The 22,359-nt window shown below is 44.0% G+C and overlaps 1 protein-coding gene across 1 annotated transcript in view; it reads left to right on the forward strand.

Annotated features, from left to right (window-relative positions):
• RYR2 (ryanodine receptor 2) overlaps positions 1-22,359 on the forward strand; it is a 719,385-nt gene that overhangs the window by 550,653 nt on the left and 146,373 nt on the right. Inside the window, exons 65-69 of the mRNA XM_073338199.2 lie at positions 1,254-1,335; positions 5,542-5,672; positions 7,337-7,657; positions 9,407-9,647; positions 16,098-16,185. Coding sequence (XP_073194300.1) covers positions 1,254-1,335; positions 5,542-5,672; positions 7,337-7,657; positions 9,407-9,647; positions 16,098-16,185 — 863 coding nt within the window. The remainder of the gene's footprint in view (positions 1-1,253; positions 1,336-5,541; positions 5,673-7,336; positions 7,658-9,406; positions 9,648-16,097; positions 16,186-22,359) is intronic.

Consider the following 22,359-nt stretch of genomic DNA (forward strand, 5'->3'; position numbering starts at 1 on the left):
TATTACTTACAAGATTTTAATCACCTATTCTATCTGATTGTTATTCAGTTATTATAAACCCACTAATAGTATGAATTGTTGGTTAATTTAAACTGTGCTTACCTATTTTATGTAATGCACACAAGCACCACTTCTCTTCACATTGTGTTTTAGGAATAACAGCCATTTCGCTGTGGAGGAGATAGCCCTCCTTGTCATCCCAGTTTGTGTATTTTTTCCCTCAGTTGGGCAGTTACTTCTTAATGCTGGGCAGTTTTATCTGTTGTTAATAAATTTTGAAAAAGTGTTTTATTCAGATATGACAGTTATTGGCTTTAGAAGAGAGTCTCTGGAGTGGCTCGTAAGTGGGAGGAGTTAGCTAGAATGTCAGCCCAGCCAATCAAAAATATCTGCCTCTGCCTCATACTGTGTGAGGGACTGAAAAACCATCTCTACTGTTTTACTCTCCAATTTGATCAATTCAGTTTTTTACAGCTGCACATAGAAAAACAGTGTTGGTCTTTACACTAGAATGCATAATATGATGATTGTTATTCCTGAAAACAAGCAATGAACAGAAAAGTTGTTTTGGGGATCAGGTGTTTTGGTTCCCTTGCCTGACTAATGAATACATCATTTAGATGCTATTTACCTGTAGCTTTGTCTAAAAATAAGATACTATCATTAATCATTAACTGTAATTTACAAAATTAAAAATCTGTTCCGCAAGAGTATTTTTCTACTGTTGTATATTTTACAAAGCATAATGCATTCTTAAATTGGTTAGTTCTCTGATTATATTTTCCTTTTACTCATTTAACACTTTAGATAGTTGCTGTGAGAATTCCCTGCTTTTAAAGCACTGCTAGCAATTGGAAAAGATTCAGTACACTGTAGTGCATAGATTATTTAATAAATCAAGTCTCAGCTTCTATAACTATGCATTATCCTAACAAAGATGGTTTGCCATTTTTCACAGCAAAATAGAGAGCGTTTATGGTACATTAAATATGATATTGTTCTCAGTATATGCTTTCTATTGAATTAAGTGGCATTTTTTCATAAAAAGCTATGTCAGCATCTGGCCATAGGACTACTTTTTGGATTTACACAGTGATTTCTATAGTTGGTGTTTGGTAGCTTGAACTCATTAGTATGCAGGTTGTCAAGTTAAATATAATTAGATTGTCTCTATATTTTAAACCCACTGTGTAGACTAAAATGGAATGCATTAAAACCTTTTTTTTTACTTCTTCCTTGTCTGTTTCCCTTAGTGGAAGATGTTCAGGTCTCTTGTTACAGAATATTGGCCAGCTTGTACTCTCTAGGAACCAGCAAGAGTATCTATGTGGAGCGGTAAGATGAAAAATCATGTACATAATTGGAATCTTCATATACACACTTAATCGTATAAGTAGTCACCACATGTGTTCTTTGTTAGAATGTTTTCTCAGGTGGAAGCTTTAATAAAGCACAAAAAGGAGTGTAGAGAGAAGTTGTGGGTGAGAGCAGGGCAAAATCAAGTACCCCTAATAGAAAAGAGAATTGTGATAATAATAAGAATACTGGATTTAGTATAATAAAATTTAAATATTCGCATATAACTATGTAAAAAGATAGTCTTCAATTAAAACCGAAGAGATTCTTATTCTAAAATATATTTCATGCTTGCATTGGGACTGCAGGATCTGACTTTTTTTGTATAATACAAGCAGTATACAAGTATAATTACAAGGAGAACTTAGAGAATTTTATGAGTTCTAGAAGGGGAAAACGCAAATTTTCATTTCAATTATTGTTATAATTGTTCCTTGTAGATTGATTAACTTCACTGTACTTTATGGTTATCCCTCATTTATCTTTGTTCGTGACTGATGTTAAAAACTTACCTTTGTTCTACAGAAATGTGGTGTTTTTACATTTTGTAAATAAAATGTTATCTATTCGTTTTGCAGTTTCATTCTAATGGGTAAGACGCCCAGTCAGAATTACTGAATTTTGTTCATTCATGATTCTATTAACAAATCAAATGAAAAAATCATAATGCATCAAAAATGTATTTCTTGCATTTGTACTTCAAGTAGAGGTGGATCTGAGCTATACAATTCAAGACTCTTGAATCAGGTCTGGAAGGACTCATTCTCAAAAAATCACTGTTGAAAACAATCAGTGATTCTACAGAATCAGTCAGATAGGCCATAAAGCAAGGCAGAGAGAGAACTTTATTCATAACCGTGTGTACTTTCATCAAAACACTAATTAAACTTTACAACACTCTGCAACATCCCAGCAGGTTTAATTATCTACAGAATGGGTGGGCAAACTTGTTGGGCTGAGGGCCACATCTGGGTGGGGAAATTGTATGCAGGGCTGGGGCAGGGGGTTGGGGTGCGGAAGGGAGTGCGGGGTGTGGGGGGAAGTGTGGTGTGCAGGAACGGGCTCAGGGTAAGGGATTGGGGCAGAGGAGGGGTGCAGGACGGGTGCAGGATTTTACAGGGGGCTCAGGGCAGGGAGTTGGGAGGCGGGATGCAGGAGGGGTTTGGGCTCTGGCCTGGCGCCGCTTACCTAAAGCAGCTCCGGGGTGGCAGCGGCATGCACCACGGCCAGGACAGGCTCCCTGCCTGCCTGCCTTGGCCCCACGCCACGCCCTCTGCCTGCCCCCGGACCGCAGGGACATGGTGCCGGCCGCTTCTGAGAGCGGCACGGGGCCTGCGGCACGACGGGGGGCAATCCTGCGGGCCGGATCCAAAGCCCTGAGGGGCCGGATCTGGCCCTCGGCCTTAGTTTGCACACCCTGATCTGCAGTCTGCCGGGGGGGAAACTGACAAATAGGAGAGATCAAGTGACTTGCTCAAGGTCACAGCAAAGCAGTAGCAGACCCAGAATAGCACTGAGGAGTGTAATGACCACTTCCTTGCCAGGGTGTCTGTTTCTCTACCCCTTTCCATTAAATCTCATAGCTTGTATACGGGTAGGGTTGCCAACTTTCAAATCGCACAAAACCAAACACCTGTACCTCGCCCCTGCCCTTCTCTGAGACCCCACCCATGCCTCCTCCTTCTCCAAGGCCCTGTCCCCACTCACTCCATCCCCCTTCCCTCCGTTGCTCGCTCTCCCACACCCTTACTCACTTTCACTGGACTAGGGCAAGGTGTGGGAGGGGGTGCGGGCTCCAGCTGGGGGGGGGTGATCTGGGATGGGACCGGGGATGAGGGGTTTGAGGTCCAGGACAGGGCTCAGTACTGGGGCAGAGGTTTGCAATGTGAGAGGCAGTGCAGGGTGTGGGCTCTGGGAGGGATTTAGGGTGCAGGAGGGGGTTATGATATAGGGCAGGGGGTTGGAGTGTGGGAAGGGGTCCTGACCTGGGCATAGGAGCAGCAAGGCAGCTGTGCATGGTGCATGCTGCCCACACCCACAGGTGCCGCCCCTGCAGCTCCTATTGGCCATGGTTCTTCACCAATGGGATCTGAGGAGCCAGCACTCGGGGCGGTGGCAGTGCGTGGAGCTTCCTTGATTGCCCCTGCGCCTAGGGGCTGCAGGGACATGTTGGCCGCTTCCGGTAGCCACGTGGAGCCAGGGCAGGCAGGGAGCCTGCCTTAGTCCCGCTGCGCTGCTGACTGGAATTTTAACGGCCAAGTCAGCGGTGCTGACCAGAGCCTGCAGGGTCCCTTTTCGACTGGGTATTCCGTTCGAAAACCGGACTCCTGGCAACCAATTTGGGAGTCAGAATGTAAGGTTGCAACAAGTCAATTAAAGTCAAGTCAAATAAGTTGCATTGTTTCAGCTATCAAAATTCAGGGATTCTGTACTATGTAAACTTGTTTCTTTTACAAACCACTGCATCCTGGTAAAAGGGCTCTGATTTGCATGATGACCGACATTATTTCTCAGTAGCCCTTAGTCTGGAAATCTCTGTACTCTATCAAAGAGCCATTATTATCCAATAAGAGTGGAAGGATGTGTAACTCCAGAGAGACATACATAGTCACTGTACTCCAAATGGCTACTGCCTTCAGAACTGCTATCTATCTATAACACTGTGCTCATAACAAACATGGCCACCTCAGCCTTTGACCTCACCCCCACTTGTCACCCCATCTAATCACAAATAGAATTAAGTTTAAAAATAATTACTCTCCAATGCGAAATAAAAATATATGCAATTATATGTGAATGCTTTCTAAGTGGCTTATATTTTACATATTGGTCTTATATGAAATTATATATTGACTCATACAAGAGCTATTGTGAAAGTGAAGTGGCCTCTTTCATCTATTATAGTCCACAAGCATCAATGCATATAGAAAGCGAATAGCATGCTATCTTACAGATATATGTGAAACATGTTCTTTTCATGAGGACATAATGTGGGTCAGGGAGGAAATCAGGAGGGTAAATAGCTATGAGAGTGGAGTTAGATATGATGGAGTCAGAAGCTGAAGTTCCTGTGTTTATTGTGGGTATTATGGATTGGGAATTCAATGGCAGTCTGTTACAGCAGAAATTCCAGGTTTCTCCTTTCTCCTAAGTCAGAAAGGAAGGCAGGATTTTGACAAAACTGCAGAATTTCTGTGACTTCTAGGAATCTCCTCAAGTTCTCCAGTTTGATTCTTACTTCCTCGTGCATGTTTTAGTCCAAAAGAAATTAGAAATGGCTTGTTCATCTCTTGATACTAAGCCATCTTTATTTAAAGCTGCCCACAAGCTTTTCAGAATGGTACAACACCTGATAGTCATTTTGACAGTCACGTACTACAATAAAATTGACTTGCCTGTGGGATCTAATGTACCCTTTACATCAATGGTTCTCAAAGCCGGTCCGCCAGTTGTGCAGGGAAAGCCCCTGGCGGGCCGGGCTGGTTTGTTTACCTGCCACGTCCTCAGGTTCGGCCGATTGTGGCTCCCACTGGCCGCGGTTTGCAGCTCCAAGCCAATGGGGGCTGCGGGAAGCGGTGCTGGCCGAGGCATGTGCTGGCATGCCCTTCCCGCAGCCCCCATTGGCCTGGAGCAGTGAACCGCGGTCAGTGGGAGCCGCAATCAACCGAACGTGAGGACGCGGCAGGTAAACAAACCCGCCAGGGGCTTTTCCTGAACAAGTGGCGGTCCGACTTTGAGAACCACTGATTTAGATATAATGATGGTAACATTTGGCCTCTTGATCCATCAGTTCATTCAGTAGCTTTCGGTCAATAGGAGACACTGTTTAGTCAGTATTATCTGAAATTGAGAGGAAATAATAGGATTACTATCGTTATTGTTATTGTACTAGTGCTGTGTTTTCCTTGTATGCTCCTTGGTAGCTCTCGGCAAATATAAGTAGGCCCAGCTTTGACATTTTATATATAACATTTTATTTGTGTAATGGCAGAAAGTTGATGTTCTCTGATATCTGTTAAATGGATTTTTCTGTTACTGTGTTAGTAGTAATAACCATGTAGCAGATTCTCTCTTTGAGAAGACTATAGTTTATAATAAAAGTAAGGATGATACTGAACTAGCTCTGAGTATATTCAGAAAAAAATATGTGTGTATAAATAACAATGAGCATTTGTGAATTCACAGGCAGCGCTCAGCCTTAGGAGAATGTTTGGCTGCTTTTGCTGGTGCCTTCCCTGTGGCCTTTTTGGAAACTCATCTGAACAAACATAATACCTACTCTATCTACAACACCAAGTCTTCAAGAGACAGAGCAGGTACATCCAGACCCTCGCAGGCAGGCATTTTAACATCTGGATTTCACACACAATTGTGGTTGTCTTACTCACTGCATATTTACATGCATTTTCTATTACAACAATCCTGCCTTTCATTTACTGATCTGTTTATATTCATTTGCTAGATGGTAGGTTAAATCTTGCAAAACTCAATTTTTTCATTCCTTTTTGAGCTGCCCAGTGTTGCATATGGAGATATTATTATTATTTTGGAATTAACTTGCCAAACTAGTTCCTCCTCATTCTGATCACGTTGATACATTGCAACACAGAAGCTATTTGTATTGTATATAAATAAGTGGTTTTATATAAGGTTTATTTTATATGGCAAATCAGGTAGAGATTTTAATACTGCCTACTATCATGTAATAAAATGGCATATCCTAATGAACAGTTTTATTTCCTCATCTCTCATTTTCAGCCTCAACTCTTACTTCCATCTCTGGGACTTACCCGTATCTTTAATTGGGACTAAATATTTTGATACACTGTATGCCCTTAACAAGTAAATACTTAGGATAGCATGACATAAATTGTTTGCTATGGTGTATTCTGTATTTTAAGTGTAGGAAATACCACAGCAAAGGCAAATATAAATAAGTAAACATTTGTTAATGTAAAGGAGTACTTGTGGCACCTTAGAGACTAACCAATTTATTAGAGCATAAGCTTTCGTGAGCTAATTGGTTAGTTTCTAAGGTGCCACAAGTACTCCTTTTCTTTTTGCGAATACAGACTAACACGGCTGTTACTCTGAAATTTGTTAATGTAGAGCCCCCTTCAGAGGGCTATTTAATAAAAACATAATTGGGGAATTAAAGCTGTGCCTTATGCTGTTCCTATTGCAAATATTTTAGAGGTTCTGTTGATTAACTTGTATTATTTCAAACTACCATGGGTGAAATTAAAAACTGGACAGCTACCTTTCATAGTAGTAGAATATAGTTTTATTTTGTTATTTCTCATTCTAAATATAATGCATACTACAAATATTGCAAAATGAAAAACACTATGCTATAGTATACAACAATTACTTAATGGCATCTTATGTATAACTTCAGCCATTCAATTTTAAAAGAAGAGCAACTGATTCATTCTTCTATAGAGCTACAGTAGTCTATCTGGCAAATGTCAGTGTCTACATTAATAGGTAATATGTTCTGGTAATTTTAGTACATCCACACTAGCCTATACTATCTCTTGTGGAAAGAAATATCCTTTTATTAATAGTAATAATAATAATTTGAATATACTTTTACTGAGGATTTCAGAATGCTTTCCAAACTTCAATTAAGCAAGCATTAATGCAGCTCTGTGAACAAATATGTGTGATGTATTCAGTATTAAAATGAGACGTAGCCTGATTTTGAAAAACAGCCCAGAGTATAGGCAGATACAAACAGTTTGGCTCCAACTTCAGTACTGGCACTAATCTTACTACACAAGTTGACACTTCCATTGAAGCTAATGTATAACTCTCTACTCAGTTCCATAAAAGCACTCTTTCTTTGTATCGCAAGCTTTATCTGCCAGATGGACATGCTGTGAAAGAGAAAATAAAAGTAGAATGGAAAAACATTTGGATATAAATATTTTATATGTGTTTTCTCTTTGTGATACATTTTATTTTTATTATTTTCTAGCTCTCAATTTGCCAATCAGTGTAGAAGAGGTTTGTCCAAAAATTCCTTCCCTGGAGAAGTTAATGGAAGAAATTGTGGAATTGGCAGAGTCTGGTATCCGTTACACACAAATGCCACATATAATGGAAGTGATATTGCCTATGCTGTGTAGCTACATGTCACACTGGTGGGAACATGGACCAGAAAACAATCCCGACAAGGCTGAAATGTGCTGCACAGCCTTGACCTCAGAGCACATGAACACTCTGTTGGGTAACATACTGAAAATCATCTATAACAACCTGGGTATTGATGAGGGAGCCTGGATGAAGAGATTAGCAGGTAAGATTTAAAGATATGAATAATTTGGGTCTGATTCTTCTGTCTCTTACATCAGTTCACATTGATGTCAATAGATTTACTGTATATTTACCCCACTTGAAGTTGGAGGAGAATCAAGCCCATATTCTACAGGCTCTTTGAATAATATAAAGTCTAATTAAATGAGACAATAAAACAGCAGTTCTTTGAAAGAGAGATACTATATCTTAAACTAATTGGTATATATCATGTTGAACTTCATAATAAGCCATGGCCATCACTGCATTGTAATATGCCATTTACTGAACTAAAAGAATTATATTTGTGCCACCATTTATCTATACGTACAGAAGGCAGTTGCGTGCTATTACAAAATCTGGTTCTTGAAGTGTTGTCATTAGGCTTTATGACTAACACCCTATCGCCATTCCACAGGGTCTGTTCTGTGCCCCAGTTTCTAATTAGTTCCTTGGGAGTATGACCCCTTTAGTGTGCTTGGGCCCCAAGGATGCACACAGTTCCACAGAGGCAGGCCTGTGGCCTCCAAGAATCCAGAACTGAGCCTTCAGGCACCCACAAACTGTATCTGTCTCTATGGTTCCCTGCAGCGAGTCCAGCCAAAGCCAGACTCCTGCAGAAGGCTTGTGCTGTGCCCCTTCAGGGTGCAATGCTCTTAGTGATTATTTGCAGCGAGTCCAGGCAGCCTTTTCCAAACAAAGCAACAATTTATTTATCACCTGATGTACAGAATCTGGAAATCCTTAGGTTAGGGTAGAGAGGCAAAGGTTAAGAGTTCAGCATGGCCAATGCTAGGCCAGGACTCCCTTGAGCCATGCTGCCATCAAAGCTATCTAGGCTCTCTCTCAGTCTCAGTTCCTAGTCCCATGTGTGTGTGTTCCTGTGTCTCCCCAAAGGCCAGCTCTTAACCCAGCCACCTGACTCCTTTCCCCTTTGTTCTCCAGCTGGAGCCTTTGCTCTGCTTCTCCGTGCAGAGATATGGGAGGGAATCTCCTTCTTCTTGGCTGTTGGTTGCTAAATGTGAATGTCTTGGCCATTGGGGTTCCCATTCTCTTTATGGATCCTCCATTGATATGGGTTGGTTTCAGCCAATCCTTTAATGACCCATTCATATCACCCTAACAGTTGCATGACTCAACACCTCATATCCTCTGTTTTGCCCCATGGACAGCTTTTTACACTCCATGCATAGCAATGCAAAGCACAAGGAAACTGAGGCACTCATAGGAATCATAAAAATATTATCAGAATTTCCACTTCAGCACACACTCCTTTGAGATGGGAGCTCACTTTTAGGCTTTTTTTTTTTTTTTTTTTTTTAAAGAAAGATGATACTACATTGGGTCTTATTCAGAATCACAAAGGTGAAAGGCTGAAAACACAGTTGATTTGTTGATTTGTCACCCTGTAAAACTTTCTCTTCTCCCTGGAAAAGTCACTTTTGCCCTCTGATTCAATTTCACATGAGTTTTCAATGCTTACTGTCTTCTTTCTGTTGTTTTTGATGCTTATGTTTTTGTTAACATCCAGGACTGGAACCCCATTTTGATAGTCACTGTAAAACAACATAGGCAAACATGTTCCCTGCCGCAAATGGCCTCACTGAAGTCCGTGCAGAGCTCCCATTGACTTTAAATGGGACCAGGATTTCACCCTAGTTCTTTAAAATAAAATACACGATAAAAAAGGTAAAGGTTTTAGATTACGCTTTGTGGTCAAGTGTTTATTATAGTATTGATTTGCCTTAAATAGTGTTTTCCCAGCCTATCATAAGCAAAGTGAAGCCCCAGCTCTTAAAGACCCACTTCCTGCCACTGATGGATAAGTTGAAGAAAAAAGCAGCAATGGTTGTATCAGATGAAGACCATCTAAGAGCAGAAGGCAGAGGTGACATGTCTGAGGCTGAACTGCTTATCCTAGATGAGTTCACCATTTTGGCACGGGACCTCTATGCCTTCTACCCTTTGTTGATTAGATTTGTGGACTATAACAGGTACGTGAAAAGAAAAAATTTAGTGAATCCTTTCAAAACCTAGTTATGTTTCTTGATACTTCATTTTGTGTCTTAATTATGTTCTACACTCAATTTAAATAACTTTTCTTCACACAATCAATTTTAAAGTGAAATTAATGGTACCTTATTACAGACTTAATTCAATTTTAGGGAAGGGATTTGGAGCAAAATCACAAAAAATAATTTCCCATTGCATTTTACCTGGTGACATAGACCCAGGCCAGTTGGGTACAGCAGAGTAGCAGAAGGCAGATATACTGGCCATTGGATTAACTGTTTTCTGTTCCCTGATGACCAGAGCAGGGGCTGCTCCAGGCTAATGAGAACACCTGACTCCAATTAACATACAAAGAGTCAGGTCAGGCCATTAAGCTAATGTGACCACCTAACTCCAATTAAGGCCCCTCTGATACTACAAAAGGGCTCACTCCAGTCAGGCAGAGGAGAGCCAGGGAGCCAGATGAGAGGAAGTGCGGCTGAAGGGCTGGTTAATGAAGACACCCTCAAGTCATTGGTGAGGGAGCCCTAAGGTAAGGGTGAAGAAGGGAGAAGCAGGAGAGCTGTGGGGAAGTGGCCCAGAGAAATTTGACAACTCTGGCAGTGAAAGGTTGGCTGCCAACAGCTGCTACCATTAGGGTCCCTGGACTGGAACCCGGAGTAGATGGCAGGCCCGGGTTCCCCGCAACCCACCATTACAGAACCACCTCCTGGGAGCGGGATACAGGCCCCTGTCAGGACAGGAGGCTAAACTGTTTTGGTATAAGGCCGTAGGAGCAACAGAGACTGTGGAAATTCTCTCACCAACCTACTTGCTGGCTTATGATGAAATGGGCTCAGTAGACTATATCCCTGGCCCTAGAGAGAGAAGGGCTACATGGAGGGTTGCAGTGAGCCTCTGAAGCTAGCATAAACCGCCTGGAAGCGCGGGATGCACGGGGACAAGGTCGGAGTTCTGTCACAACTGGTGTTAGTAGTGGGATTGTGATTGTTCACAGCATGGCGGAACAAAGAGATTTTTTAAAAAAAAGTGTACTAGGGTTTTTGGTTTGGGGTTTTTGTTTGTACCACAATGGAGGAGGTGGTGAGAGCGCTGGTGCAAGCCACGGCGGCCCAGCAGGAGGCAACCTGGGCTCAGGCAATGGCACAACAGGAGTCCATGAGGCTACAGCAGGAAACCAACCAATTATTAATGAGCCAGGCAACCCAATATCGAGCCCTCCTGCGCGAGATAATGGACCAGCTCAAGATCCTCGCCACCCAGGCCTGGGGGTCCAATGGGACCCAAACCCTGAGGGCAACCGGTTGTTTGCCAAAGATGACAGCAGAGGATGATGTAGAGGCATATCTCCTCTCATTTGAAAGGTCTGCTCAGCATGAGGCCTGGCCCCAGGAGCAGTGGGCCAGCATTTTCACCCCTTTTTTGTGCAGAGAGGCCCAGAAGGCCTACTTTGATCTGCCCACCGAGGACACCGCTGACTATTCCCGGGTGAGGGCAGAGATCCTAGCACGATCGGGGTGACAGCAGCGGTATGGGCCCAGAGGTTCCAGGAGTGGAAATACAGGGAGAATAAACCTCCGAGGTCCCAACTATTCAACCTCATACACTTCGCTCGGAAGTGGCTATGGCCCAAGGCATGCAGCCCAGAGGAGATTTTGGAGATTTTGGTAATGGACCATTACATGCAGGGACTGCCGCCAGATCTCCGCAAATGGGTATGCCAGAATGATCCATCCACCTACGACGAAATGATCACATTGGTGAAAAGATGGATGACAGACAGGGAGTTGACCCAACTCCCCAAGGAAGGCCCTCACGAAGCAAACACTTGACCCTGACCCTGGCGGGTCGGGTAGCCAAATCCCCAGGGAGTCCTAGGTGGAAAAAGAGGGGGACCAAAAACAAGCCGGGAACCCAGAAGGAAGGAAAAGCCCTGAGTGGGGGGGACCCTGGGAATAAACCCCTAACTCACGTGATAGGGGAGTGACTAGAAGTAATTATAAGTGTTACAGGTGCTGGAAGTTGGGGCACATAGCGGCCCAGTGCCCCAATGTCTAGAGTCCATGCAGTGTAACCTGGGGGATGGGTTAGACCCATGCAGCCTACTCAATATTGTAGGGGTTGCAGTCACCCCACATAAATATACAAGGCAGGTAAAGTTGAATGGGGTAGAAACTATGGCACTCGTAGACTCGGGGAGTGCTATCACCCTAATTTCTGGTAAATTAGTGAAGCACAGCCAGTTAATGTAGGGTAAGCATACGGGGGTAACCCATGTCCATGGGACTGTTAGTTGCTACCCCATCATACCAGTGAAAATTGAAATTCAGGGAAATGTCACTGGGGTAAAAGCAGGGGTAGTCCCAAACTTCCCGTACCCCGTGCTCATAGGTAGAGATTTCCCCAGGTTTGGAAACTTGCTCCCACAGGAGGAATTGGAGGGAGAGGAGCTCCCCGAACTTCAGGAGGCTTCTGCGGCAGAATGTCACCTCCCATTTTTTGTGGAAATTTCCCAGGAGCTATTCCCTGTCCCGTGGAAAGGCAGGAAGACCAAGAGAGAAAGAAGGGCGGCCAAGGCTTTGGGTACCCAAATCCTGATACAAAGACAGAGGGCCGCCTCTGTAGGCAGACGTACACGGGCAACCGAAGGGGAGGGTCCCGAGATGGAGGAGGGGTCAGAGACCGCTTCCAACCCCAACCTCATGGAGCCAGCCAAGAGGGCAGAGACACATCCCTCGGAGTGCGGGCTGATAAGCCCTGGGAGAGAGACTTTTGGACGGGACCAGGTGGAAGACCCAAGGTACGAGAACACCAGGAAGGAGGTGGCTGAGATAGATGGGGTACCTATAGAGGGAAAGGCCCGGGGGCCAGGGCCTTATTTTGTGATCAAGAGGAATCTCCTATACCGGGTCGTGGAAATGCAGGAGCAAGAGGTACACCAGCTCCTTGTACCCCAGAAACACCAGAAGGCAATATTAAGCGTCGCTCACAGTCACTTTTTGGAGGGTACCTGGGAGTGGAGAAAACCCAGGGGAGAATCTTACAGAAGTTCTTCTGGCCAGGGGTACATGAAGCATCTGGCGGTACTGTGCCTCTTGCCCCGAATGTCAACTGCACAGCCCTTGTCCACATCTAAGAGCTCCTCTGGTACCCCTGCCGATCATCGAAGTTCCGTTTGAGCGGATCACCATGGATCTTGTGGGGCCGCTAGAGAAAACGAACAGAAGTCACCAGTATGTGCTTGTCATCCTAGACTATGCAACCAGCTACCCAGAAGCTGTCCCCTTATGAAACACAGCTTCCAAGAGCATTGACAAAGAATTAGTGGCAGTCTTTGCCCGGGTAGGGCTACCAAAAGAAATCCTCACAGACCAGGGAACACCATTCATGTCCAAGTTGATGAAGGACCTCTGTTCCCTGCTACATGTCCAGACCCTGCAGACCTCAGTTTACCATCCACAAACCGATGGTCTGGTGGAAAGATTTAACCGGACCCTCAAGGCCATGATAAGAAAGGTGGTAAGCAAGGATGGGAAAGATTGGGACAACCTACTACTGTACCTCATGTTCGCCATCCATGAGGTCCCCCAAGCTTCCACTGGATTCCATAATGCAACCTCTGAGGCATCCTGGACATAGCCAAGGAAATTTGGGAGAAGGAACCAGGTGAGGGGAAGAACGTAATAGATCATGTGCTACGGATGAGGGACCGGATAGCCCGGGTCACTCCCATAGTGAGGGAGCACCTAGAGAAGGACCAAGAGGCCCAGAGAACCTACTACAACCGTCAAGCCAAGGTTCATCAGTTTCAACCTGGTGGCTGAGTAATGGTACTGGTACCTATGGCCGAAAATAAGCTGTTGGCTGAGTGGCAAGGGCCCTATGAAATAGTTGAACCCGGAGGGGAAGTAAATTACAAGGTGTGACAACCGGGACGTTGAAAACTAGAGCAGATATACCACGTCAGCCTTCTGAAACCCTGGCATGCGCGAGAGGCATGCACAGTAGTTTGAGAAGAGCTGGACCCAAAAATCCTGAACAGGTGAGGGTGTCTTCTGATCTAACGACAGCCCAGAAGAAAGAGATAACTGAGATGATCACCCAATATCAAGATGTATTCTCAGCAAAGCCGGGTCGCACAACCGGGACATATCACCACATCATCACAAACCCTGGGGCCGGAGTAACTATGAGGCCCTACCAGGTGCCAGCAGCCAAAAGGGAGGAAATAATAGTGGAAGTCAGGAAAATGCTGGAGATGGGGATCATAGAAGAATCCCACAGTCCGTGGTCCGGCCCAATAGTGTTGGTGCCCAAACCTGATGGCACCACGAGGTTCTGCAACGACTTCCGTCGACTAAACGAGATATCCCAGTTTGATGCCTACCTTATACCCCACATACATGAACTAGCGGACCATCTGGGGAATGCCGAGTACTTGGCAACCCTAGACTTGACTAAGAGGTACTGGCAGATTCCCCTAGCCGAAGATGCAAAGGAAAAGAGGGCGTTTTCTACACCAGAGGGTCTCTTCCAATATACAGTCCTCTCTTTTGGACTACATGGGGCCCCAGCTACCTTTCAGCGCCTCATGGACAAGTTATTATGCCCCCATGCCAGTTATGCTGCGTCCTACTTGGATGATGTGATTCATACCCCAGACTGGGAGACCCACTTGGAAAAAGTGGGGGCAGTCCTTGATACCTTCAGGCAAGCTGGCCTTACGGTGAACCGTGTTAAGTGCACCGTAGGGTTCACGGGGGCCAAATACCTTGGCTACGTGGTAGGAAAAGGTCTGGTAAAACCCCAACTGAATAAGTTAGAGGCCATCCAAAATTGACCACGGCTGAGTCATCAGAAGCAGGTCCGAACATTCCTGGGGTGGTGGGGATTTACCGGTATTTCATCCACCATTTTGCCACAAGGGCAAGTCCCTTAACGGACTTAGTGAAGGCCCGTGGTCCTGATCCAGTCAGATGGTCCGATGCAGCGGAGAAGGCATCCGCGGACCTATGGACTGCCCTCTGCAGTAACCCAGTATTGATAGCCCCAGATTTCACCAAGGAATTCATCCTACAGACAGTTGCATCCGAGGTGGGGTTAGGGGCCGTCCTGTCGCAGATGGTTGGGGAAGAGGAACACCCAATTCTCTACCTCAGTAGGAAACTCCTTCCGAGGGAACAAAAATACGCAGTGGTAGAGAGAGAGAGTGCCTGGCCGTAAAATGGGCCATGGAAACGTTGCGTTATTACCTGCTGGGGCGCTGATTTATCCTTGTGACCGACCATGCCCCTCTTCAATGGATGCAATGGAACAAGGAAAGGAACACAAGGGTAACCAGGTGGTTCTTATCCCTCCAACCTTTCCAGTTACGCATACAGCACAGAGCAGGGAGTCGCTATGGCAACGCCGATGGCTTATCATGCATACGCTATCTGGCATCCCACGCTGCCCAACCCCTTGGTGTTGAGCAGGGGGGAGGGATATGTGATAGACCCAGGGCAGTTGGGTACAGCAGAGTAGCAGAAGGCAGATATACTAGCCATTGGATTAATGGTTTTCTGTTCCCTGAGTGCCCAGAGCAGGGGCTGCTCCAGGCTAATGAGAACACCTGACTCCGATTAACCTACAAAGAGTCAGGTCAGGCCATTAAGCTAATGTGACCACCTAACTCTAATTAAGGCCCCTCTAATACTATAAAAGGGCTCACTCCAGTCAGGCAGAGGAGAACCAGGGAGCCAGATGAGAGGAAGTGAGGCTGGTTAATGAAGACACCCTCAAGTCATAGGTAAGGGTGAAGAAGGGAGAAACAGGAGAGCGGTGGGGAAGTGGCCCAGGGAAATGTAGCAACTCTGGCAGTGAAAGGTTGGCTGCCAACAGCTGCTACCATTAGGGTCCCTGGGCTGGAACCCGGAGTAGATGGCAGGCCCGGGTTCCCCCCAACCCACCACTACAGAACTACCTCCTGGGAGGGGGATACAGGCCCCTGTCAGGACAGGAGGCTAAACTGTTTTGGTATAAGGCCGTAGGAGCAACAGAGACTCTGGGAATTCTCTCACCAACCTACTTGCTGGTTTATGATGAAAAGGGCTCAGTAGACTGTATCCCTGGCCCTAGAGAGAGAAGGGCTACATGGAGGGTTGCAGTGAGCTTCTGAAGCTAGCCTAAACCGCCTGGAAGTGTGGGACCCACGGGGACAAGGTCGGAGCCTGCCACATTGATATTATGGGAAAACTGTATTCAGATGTTGAAGTAGGGCATCAAAAGACCACTTTAGCATAAATTAAAACACATGCACATAACGTTCTGCTTTTTTCCTGGTGATGTCGTATAAAAATTGATTTCAAAGCGAAATGTTAAAATTGCGTTATCCAAGCCAGAAAGGATCAACGCCAAGTTTTTTTTTTTTCCTTCTTGTTATCTAATTTTAGGGCAAAATGGCTGAAAGAACCCAACTCAGAAGCAGAGGAATTGTTCCGCATGGTGGCTGAAGTATTCATTTATTGGTCAAAATCCCATGTAAGTAAATTTTTACACTTTCTATTTTACTGTGGTTTTCTTGGCAGATAGGTCAGTTATTTAACTAACAGCAATGTCCATCCTTTGAGAAGGAGGTGCAAGTTGTGTGTTACCCCCTGCCCACGTCAATTTCCTTTTTCTTTTTTTTCTTTAACGGTATTCCAATTGCTTTAACCATATGACACAAAAAGGATAGATATATAGTGCAATGCAATATAGCTCTACTGATGCAAATCAGTTTATTGGATCATACAGCTGGGTGCGTCGTTCAAGCAAAACTGGTTGTGGGGGGAAGTATCATGGGATAATTTGTAACAATCCCACAATATGTGGGGAAGCTGGTTCTGATTGCCTGACTTGAGGTTTCCTTTTGCAACGTTCCAAGATAGACTCAAATGCAATTTATCCTCCTTACTTATAAATCACCATTGACACATTTTTTTCTGGCCGTGAGGATGGATCATACTTTCTCTGTTGAGGCTGGCATTATTGTCTCCCCATTAATCAGATAGCAGTGCTTCATCATGAGGAGTTTGCCATCCTCTTTTTCTTGTAAGATGCTAAACGTGTCATCCCTTGTAGCCAGTCTGTTCCACTTGAGAGCTGCAAGGGCTATGAGTAGTCCTAATTTGGGTCTCCGGTTTGCCACCAGTAATAATGATCTTTGAATGGTTGCATGGAAAAACGTACTCAATGATGGAGAGGAGTCTGTGGACAAGGAGTCTGTTAATTTCCTGCCACTCCTGAAGTTCTGTGAAGTTGAAGAAATACAGTCGTGTCTTGTAGTTCTGACAATATGTATTTCTTCACGAGAACTCATATTTCTTTCATAAGGCTCCTGTACAGATGGTCATTACTGAGTTCTTGCCACCAGCCTTATATTTTTATTCCCCCCCAAACTCCCTTCTTTGTCTGAATATGTAGCTAATCAATCAGTTTAAATTGATGTAACTCACCAGAAAATGATAAAATCTACCCACCACAGCTGGATATCCAGCCTCCTTCAATCTATAGGCATGGTTATGATACAATGTATGTAACCGAAGAAACCTCGATGAGACTGGCACACATGAAATCCAGAAGTTCTTTGAAGAGAGTGTGTAACTTTACTTCCACTGACTTAACACTGCATTGCAGATTTCTGTTTCTTTAACAGAGTTTAAAGGAAAGCATTTCACTTATTTTGCCATTTCAGTAACTGCTCTGTATGAGAAGGTGTCTGACTGAAGTCAATGGGAGTTCTGTGCACAGAGCAGACAGACAAATAGCTCAGCATGTTTTAAATCAGGGTTCTGCTTTAAAAAGTCACTGTAAAAGACGTCCTGGCATTCCATGTTTGCCTCTTGGGGTATGTCTGCACTGCAGCTAGACACTCGCAGCTGGCCTGTGTCAGCTGAGTTGGGCTTGCAGGGCTCAGGCTGCAGGGCTGTTTAATTGCTGTGTAGGTGTTTGGGCTCAGCTGGAGCTTGGGCTCTAGGGCCCTGTAAGGTGGGAGGATTCCAGAGCTCAGGCTGCAGCTTGAGCTGGAACGTCTACACTGCAATTAAACAGCCCTGCAGCCCAAGCCATGTAAGCCCGAGCCAGCTGGCACAGACCAGCCATGGGTGCCTAATTGCAGTATAAACATATCTTTGGTGACTTCTAGCTGAAGTTTGCTAAATTGCAAGTTAGGAGATTTCCTCTTAATGCCATTCCTGCAAAACTTGTCCTGGGATCTCAACCTGGGTTTTTTCTGGCTTGTACACCAGCAACAAAGATTGTGCATTAAGAATTAAGCTATGGACTTCACTGATTATACGTGCTTTAGAATAGAATGCAGCTCACGATGTGTGCAAGAGTAAAAAGCAGTAAAACTACTAACAGAAAACTGCCAATAAGATGAGACTGAACACTCACAGGGAATAGGTGAGCGAAGAAGTGTTATCTTTACATAAATTGCTTTTACTACTATAACCACAGACCAGCAAGTCTGAGTGATAGTATTGTAGCATTTCTGTACTTAGAAGTATTTTACCTAACATTATCTATGAAGCCCACCAGGCACAACCTAACTACCTGTTCAACAATTAGGTGCTGATTCAGTAAAACATATAAGTATGTTAATAACTTTAAGCATGCCAGTTAAAAGGGATTGCTCACATGCTTAAATTTACACACATATTTAAGTGCTTTGCTGGATCAGGATTTTAGATAGTGGTACTCGAGTGATGTTCACTGTAGAAAAACCTAAGATAGACAGAATTACCAATATGATAATATCTAGGCAATTATTTTTTATCTAATTGTGATGCAGTTTGCATTTTATGCCATTTCACTATGCAAATGTGAGGAAACAATCATTTATCTAATATAATTAATATTTGAAATGGAAACTGGATAAGTTTACGCTTTATTATAATCTGTCAGAGTTTTCAAATGCAAAGACTTTTGATTGAATTTAGAAAGTTTGTTTGCCTGTAGGTAAGCAGTGGAGTTCAGCAAAGTCATTGTCATCAGTAATTGATTTTATGCCTTGGAGGTTTGCGTCAAAGTTTAGCTAGGTTAGCTTATTATTTTGTTATGTGGAAAATCATTTAAGGTGTGCAAACTGAACAGCATATTTTGTAAAATCTTTTTATTGTCAATGACAATATTTGATGTAAAACAAACGAAAATAGCTAAGGTAAAATATATAGAAGTTTTGTTGTAGTATTTTATAGTGCTTAATCAAGTGTACGTGATTTTTTTTCAATATGAACACTTTCTAATATTTTAATTCAAGACGTGTAATTACTAGAATTGGTTGGGAAATTTTCAATGAAAACATTTTTTGTTGGAAAATGCCAATTTGTAAAAACTGAAACTTTTCACAAAGATGCGAGTTCTGAATCAAGAAGAAGGGACTTGAACCTGGGTGTCTCATATTTCGGGGGATCAGTCTAATGAGACAATTCAATTAACAGTAGGATACCAAGGGAGGAAAAATCACTTTTGTGGTGGTAATGAGAGTGGCCTATTTCAAACAGTTGACAAGAAGGTGTGAGTAACAGTAGTGGGAAATTAGTATGGGGGAAATTAGGTTTAGGTTTTGTAATGATCCAATGACCAGCACTCCCAGCTATCTTTGAGACACCACTGACTTCCTGAGGAAACTACAGTCCTTTGGTGATCTTCCAGAAAATACCATCCTAGCCACTATGGATGTAGAAACTCTCTACACAAACATCCCATACAAAGATGGACTACAAGCTGTCAGGAATAGCATTACCAATACTATCATGGCAAACCTGGTGGCTGAACTTTGTGACTTTGTCCTCACCCACAACTATTTCAGATTTGGGGACAATTTATACCTTCAAGTTAGCGGGACTTCTATGGGTACCCGCATGGCCCCACAGTATACCTACATTTTTATGGCTGATTTAGGAGACGAGAGCTGAGGAAGCGTTGTTCTAACACCCCTACTCTACTTGTGCTACACTGATGACATCTTCATCATCTGGACCCATGGGAAGGAGGCCCTTGAGGAATTCCACCAGGATGTCAACAATTTCCACCGCACCATCAACCTCAGCCTGGACCAGTCCACACAAGAGATCCACTTCCTAGACACTACAGTGCTAATAAACTATGGTCACATAAACACCACCCTATACCGGAAACCTACTGACCGCTATACTTACCTACATGCCTCCCGCTTTCATCCAGACCACACCACACGATCCATTGTCTACAGCCAAGCTCTAAGATACAATCGCATTTGCTCCAATCCCTCCAACAGAGACAAACACCTACAGGATCTCTATCAAGCATTCTTAAAACTATAGTACCCACCTGCTGAAGTGAAGAAACAGATTGACAGAGCCCAGAAGTCACCTACTACAAGACAGGCCCAACAAAGAAAGTAACAGAACGCCACTAGCCGTTACCTGCAGCCCCCAACTAAAACCTCTCCAGCGCATCATGAAGGATGTACAACTTATCCTGAAGGACGATCCCTCACTCTCACAGACCTTTGGAGACAGGCCAGTACTCGCTTACAGATAGCCCCCCAACCTGAAGCAAATGCTCACCAGCAACCACACAACAAAAACACCAGCCCAGGAACCAAGCCCTGCAACAAACCCCAGTGCCAACTCTGTCCACATATCTATTCAAGGGACACCTTCATAGGACCTAACCACATCAGTCACACCATCAGGGGCTCGTTCCCCTTCACATCTATGAATGTGATATATGCCATCATGTGCCAGCAATGCCCCTCTGCCATGTACATTGGCCAAACCGGACAGTCTCTACACAAAAGAATAAATAGACACAAATCTGACATCAGGAATTGTAACATTCAAAAAACCAATAGGAGAACACTTGAATCTCCCTGGTCACTCATAACAGACCTAAAAGTGCAGAACTGGAATTAATTTGCAAACTGGACACCATCAAATTAGGCCTGAATAAAGACTGGGAGTGGTTGGGTCATTACAAAAGCTAAACCTAATTTCCCGCATACTAATTTCCCCCTACCGTTACTCACACCTTCTTGTCAACTGTTTGAAATGGGCCACTCTCATTATCACTACAAAAGTGATTTTTCCTCCCTTGTTATCTTACTGTTAATTGAATTGTCCCGTTAGACTGACCTCCCACTTGGTAAGGCAACTCCCATCCTTTCATGTGCTGTGTATTTATACCTGCTACTGTATTTTCCACTCCATGCATCTGATGAAGTGGGTTCTAGCCCATGAAAGCTTATGCCCAAATAAATTTGTTAGTCTCTAAGGTGCCACAAGGACTCCTCAATCTTTTTGCTGTTACAGACTAACACAGCTACCACTCTGAAACCTGTCATATTTCAGGGTTGTGCCATAATCAATCGGCTGTCTTTCTTGCTCTGTTTTTCCAAAGGGTCTTGGTGTTGTCCTGTTGTAGAACAAAAGCAAATGTTGAAACCTGAAACATTTTCACAAAATACTCCTGTTTTCCAGCCAGCCCTAGTAATGACATTGTATTTTTAGATCTTTCTACAATATTCCTATCTATATATTTCAAATATGTCATATAATTAGAGCTCAGAGAATAAAGAGAACAATTTTGTGAATACTCTCACAAACTTTAAAATGAATTTGCTTTGGCGGTGCTTGCATCCATTTTTGTGCTCACTTCCTTTGAATGTTTGAGTGATCAATTTTCACACTCATGAATGCTCACAGAGTGAATTTGGAAGCTTACATACTCTAGCATTCACACTAATAGTGGTCTATACTATATGAGATTGCCTCCCTGTCGTACAAAATAGTATCCAGTGTTCCAAATATCCCTCACTAGAGCCATAGCACAGAGTTAATTAAATAAGTTAGATAAAGATCTGATGGCAACCTTCATAGATTGGACCATGTGTACACATGCATTTATTTAGTGACATTGAATTATAGTTCAGTAAACACAATGACTGTGTGTGAATGTCACAAGACAAAATTTAATTTAATTTCTGCACTCGGGTTATATATTTTACAGTAATCGGACTTTTTTAAGCAGGATGTCTGGAGCCAAACTTACTGTTGGCAAGAGTAGAAAGTGCTTAGTTATCTAAAACTCCTTAATCCTGTTTATTTGCTGCCTCTCTATCAACTGATACCTCTACAGGAGATTAAAAGACAACTTGGCTTCCTTAAACCTTCTTCCAAATTATAAAAATTACACTAGTTCAGCCAGAGGACAGAAGTAAAACCATGTGGTTTATATCAGGGGTTCTCAACCTTTTTCTCTCTGTGGCTCCCCGCAACACGCTATGAAAACTCCAGGGCCCAGTGGGAGTGGGAGGGCCTTGGGGCAGGGGCCTTGGGCATAGGCATAGTTTGACTTCTGTTTTGAGAGGACAGGGGCCAGCAAGGCTCAAGTCCCTTCTGCATGGCTGGGTTCAGAGAGGGAGCGCCACCTCCACCCCCGACTCACGTCATCAGGCCACCCAGCCTGTCTGGGTTGCGGGGAGACACAACCAAAAATTATCACTCAAAGGTGGGAGGGCTCAGCTCAGAAAGTCTGAAAACAGCTTAGGGTGCAGGGATGGGGTAGCTAGGAGCTGTGTGCAGGCACGGGGGTAGCACGCCGTGCAGAGAGTGGGTACCTAGGAGTTGTGTGCACATGGGGTATCTGTGGGCTAAGTTTCCTGTAAGCTGTGCGGCCGCACAGCAGCCT

The sequence above is a fragment of the Lepidochelys kempii genome, chromosome 3, assembly GCF_965140285.1.
Source record: "Lepidochelys kempii isolate rLepKem1 chromosome 3, rLepKem1.hap1, whole genome shotgun sequence".
In the NCBI taxonomy this organism is placed as follows: Eukaryota; Metazoa; Chordata; order Testudines; family Cheloniidae; genus Lepidochelys; species Lepidochelys kempii.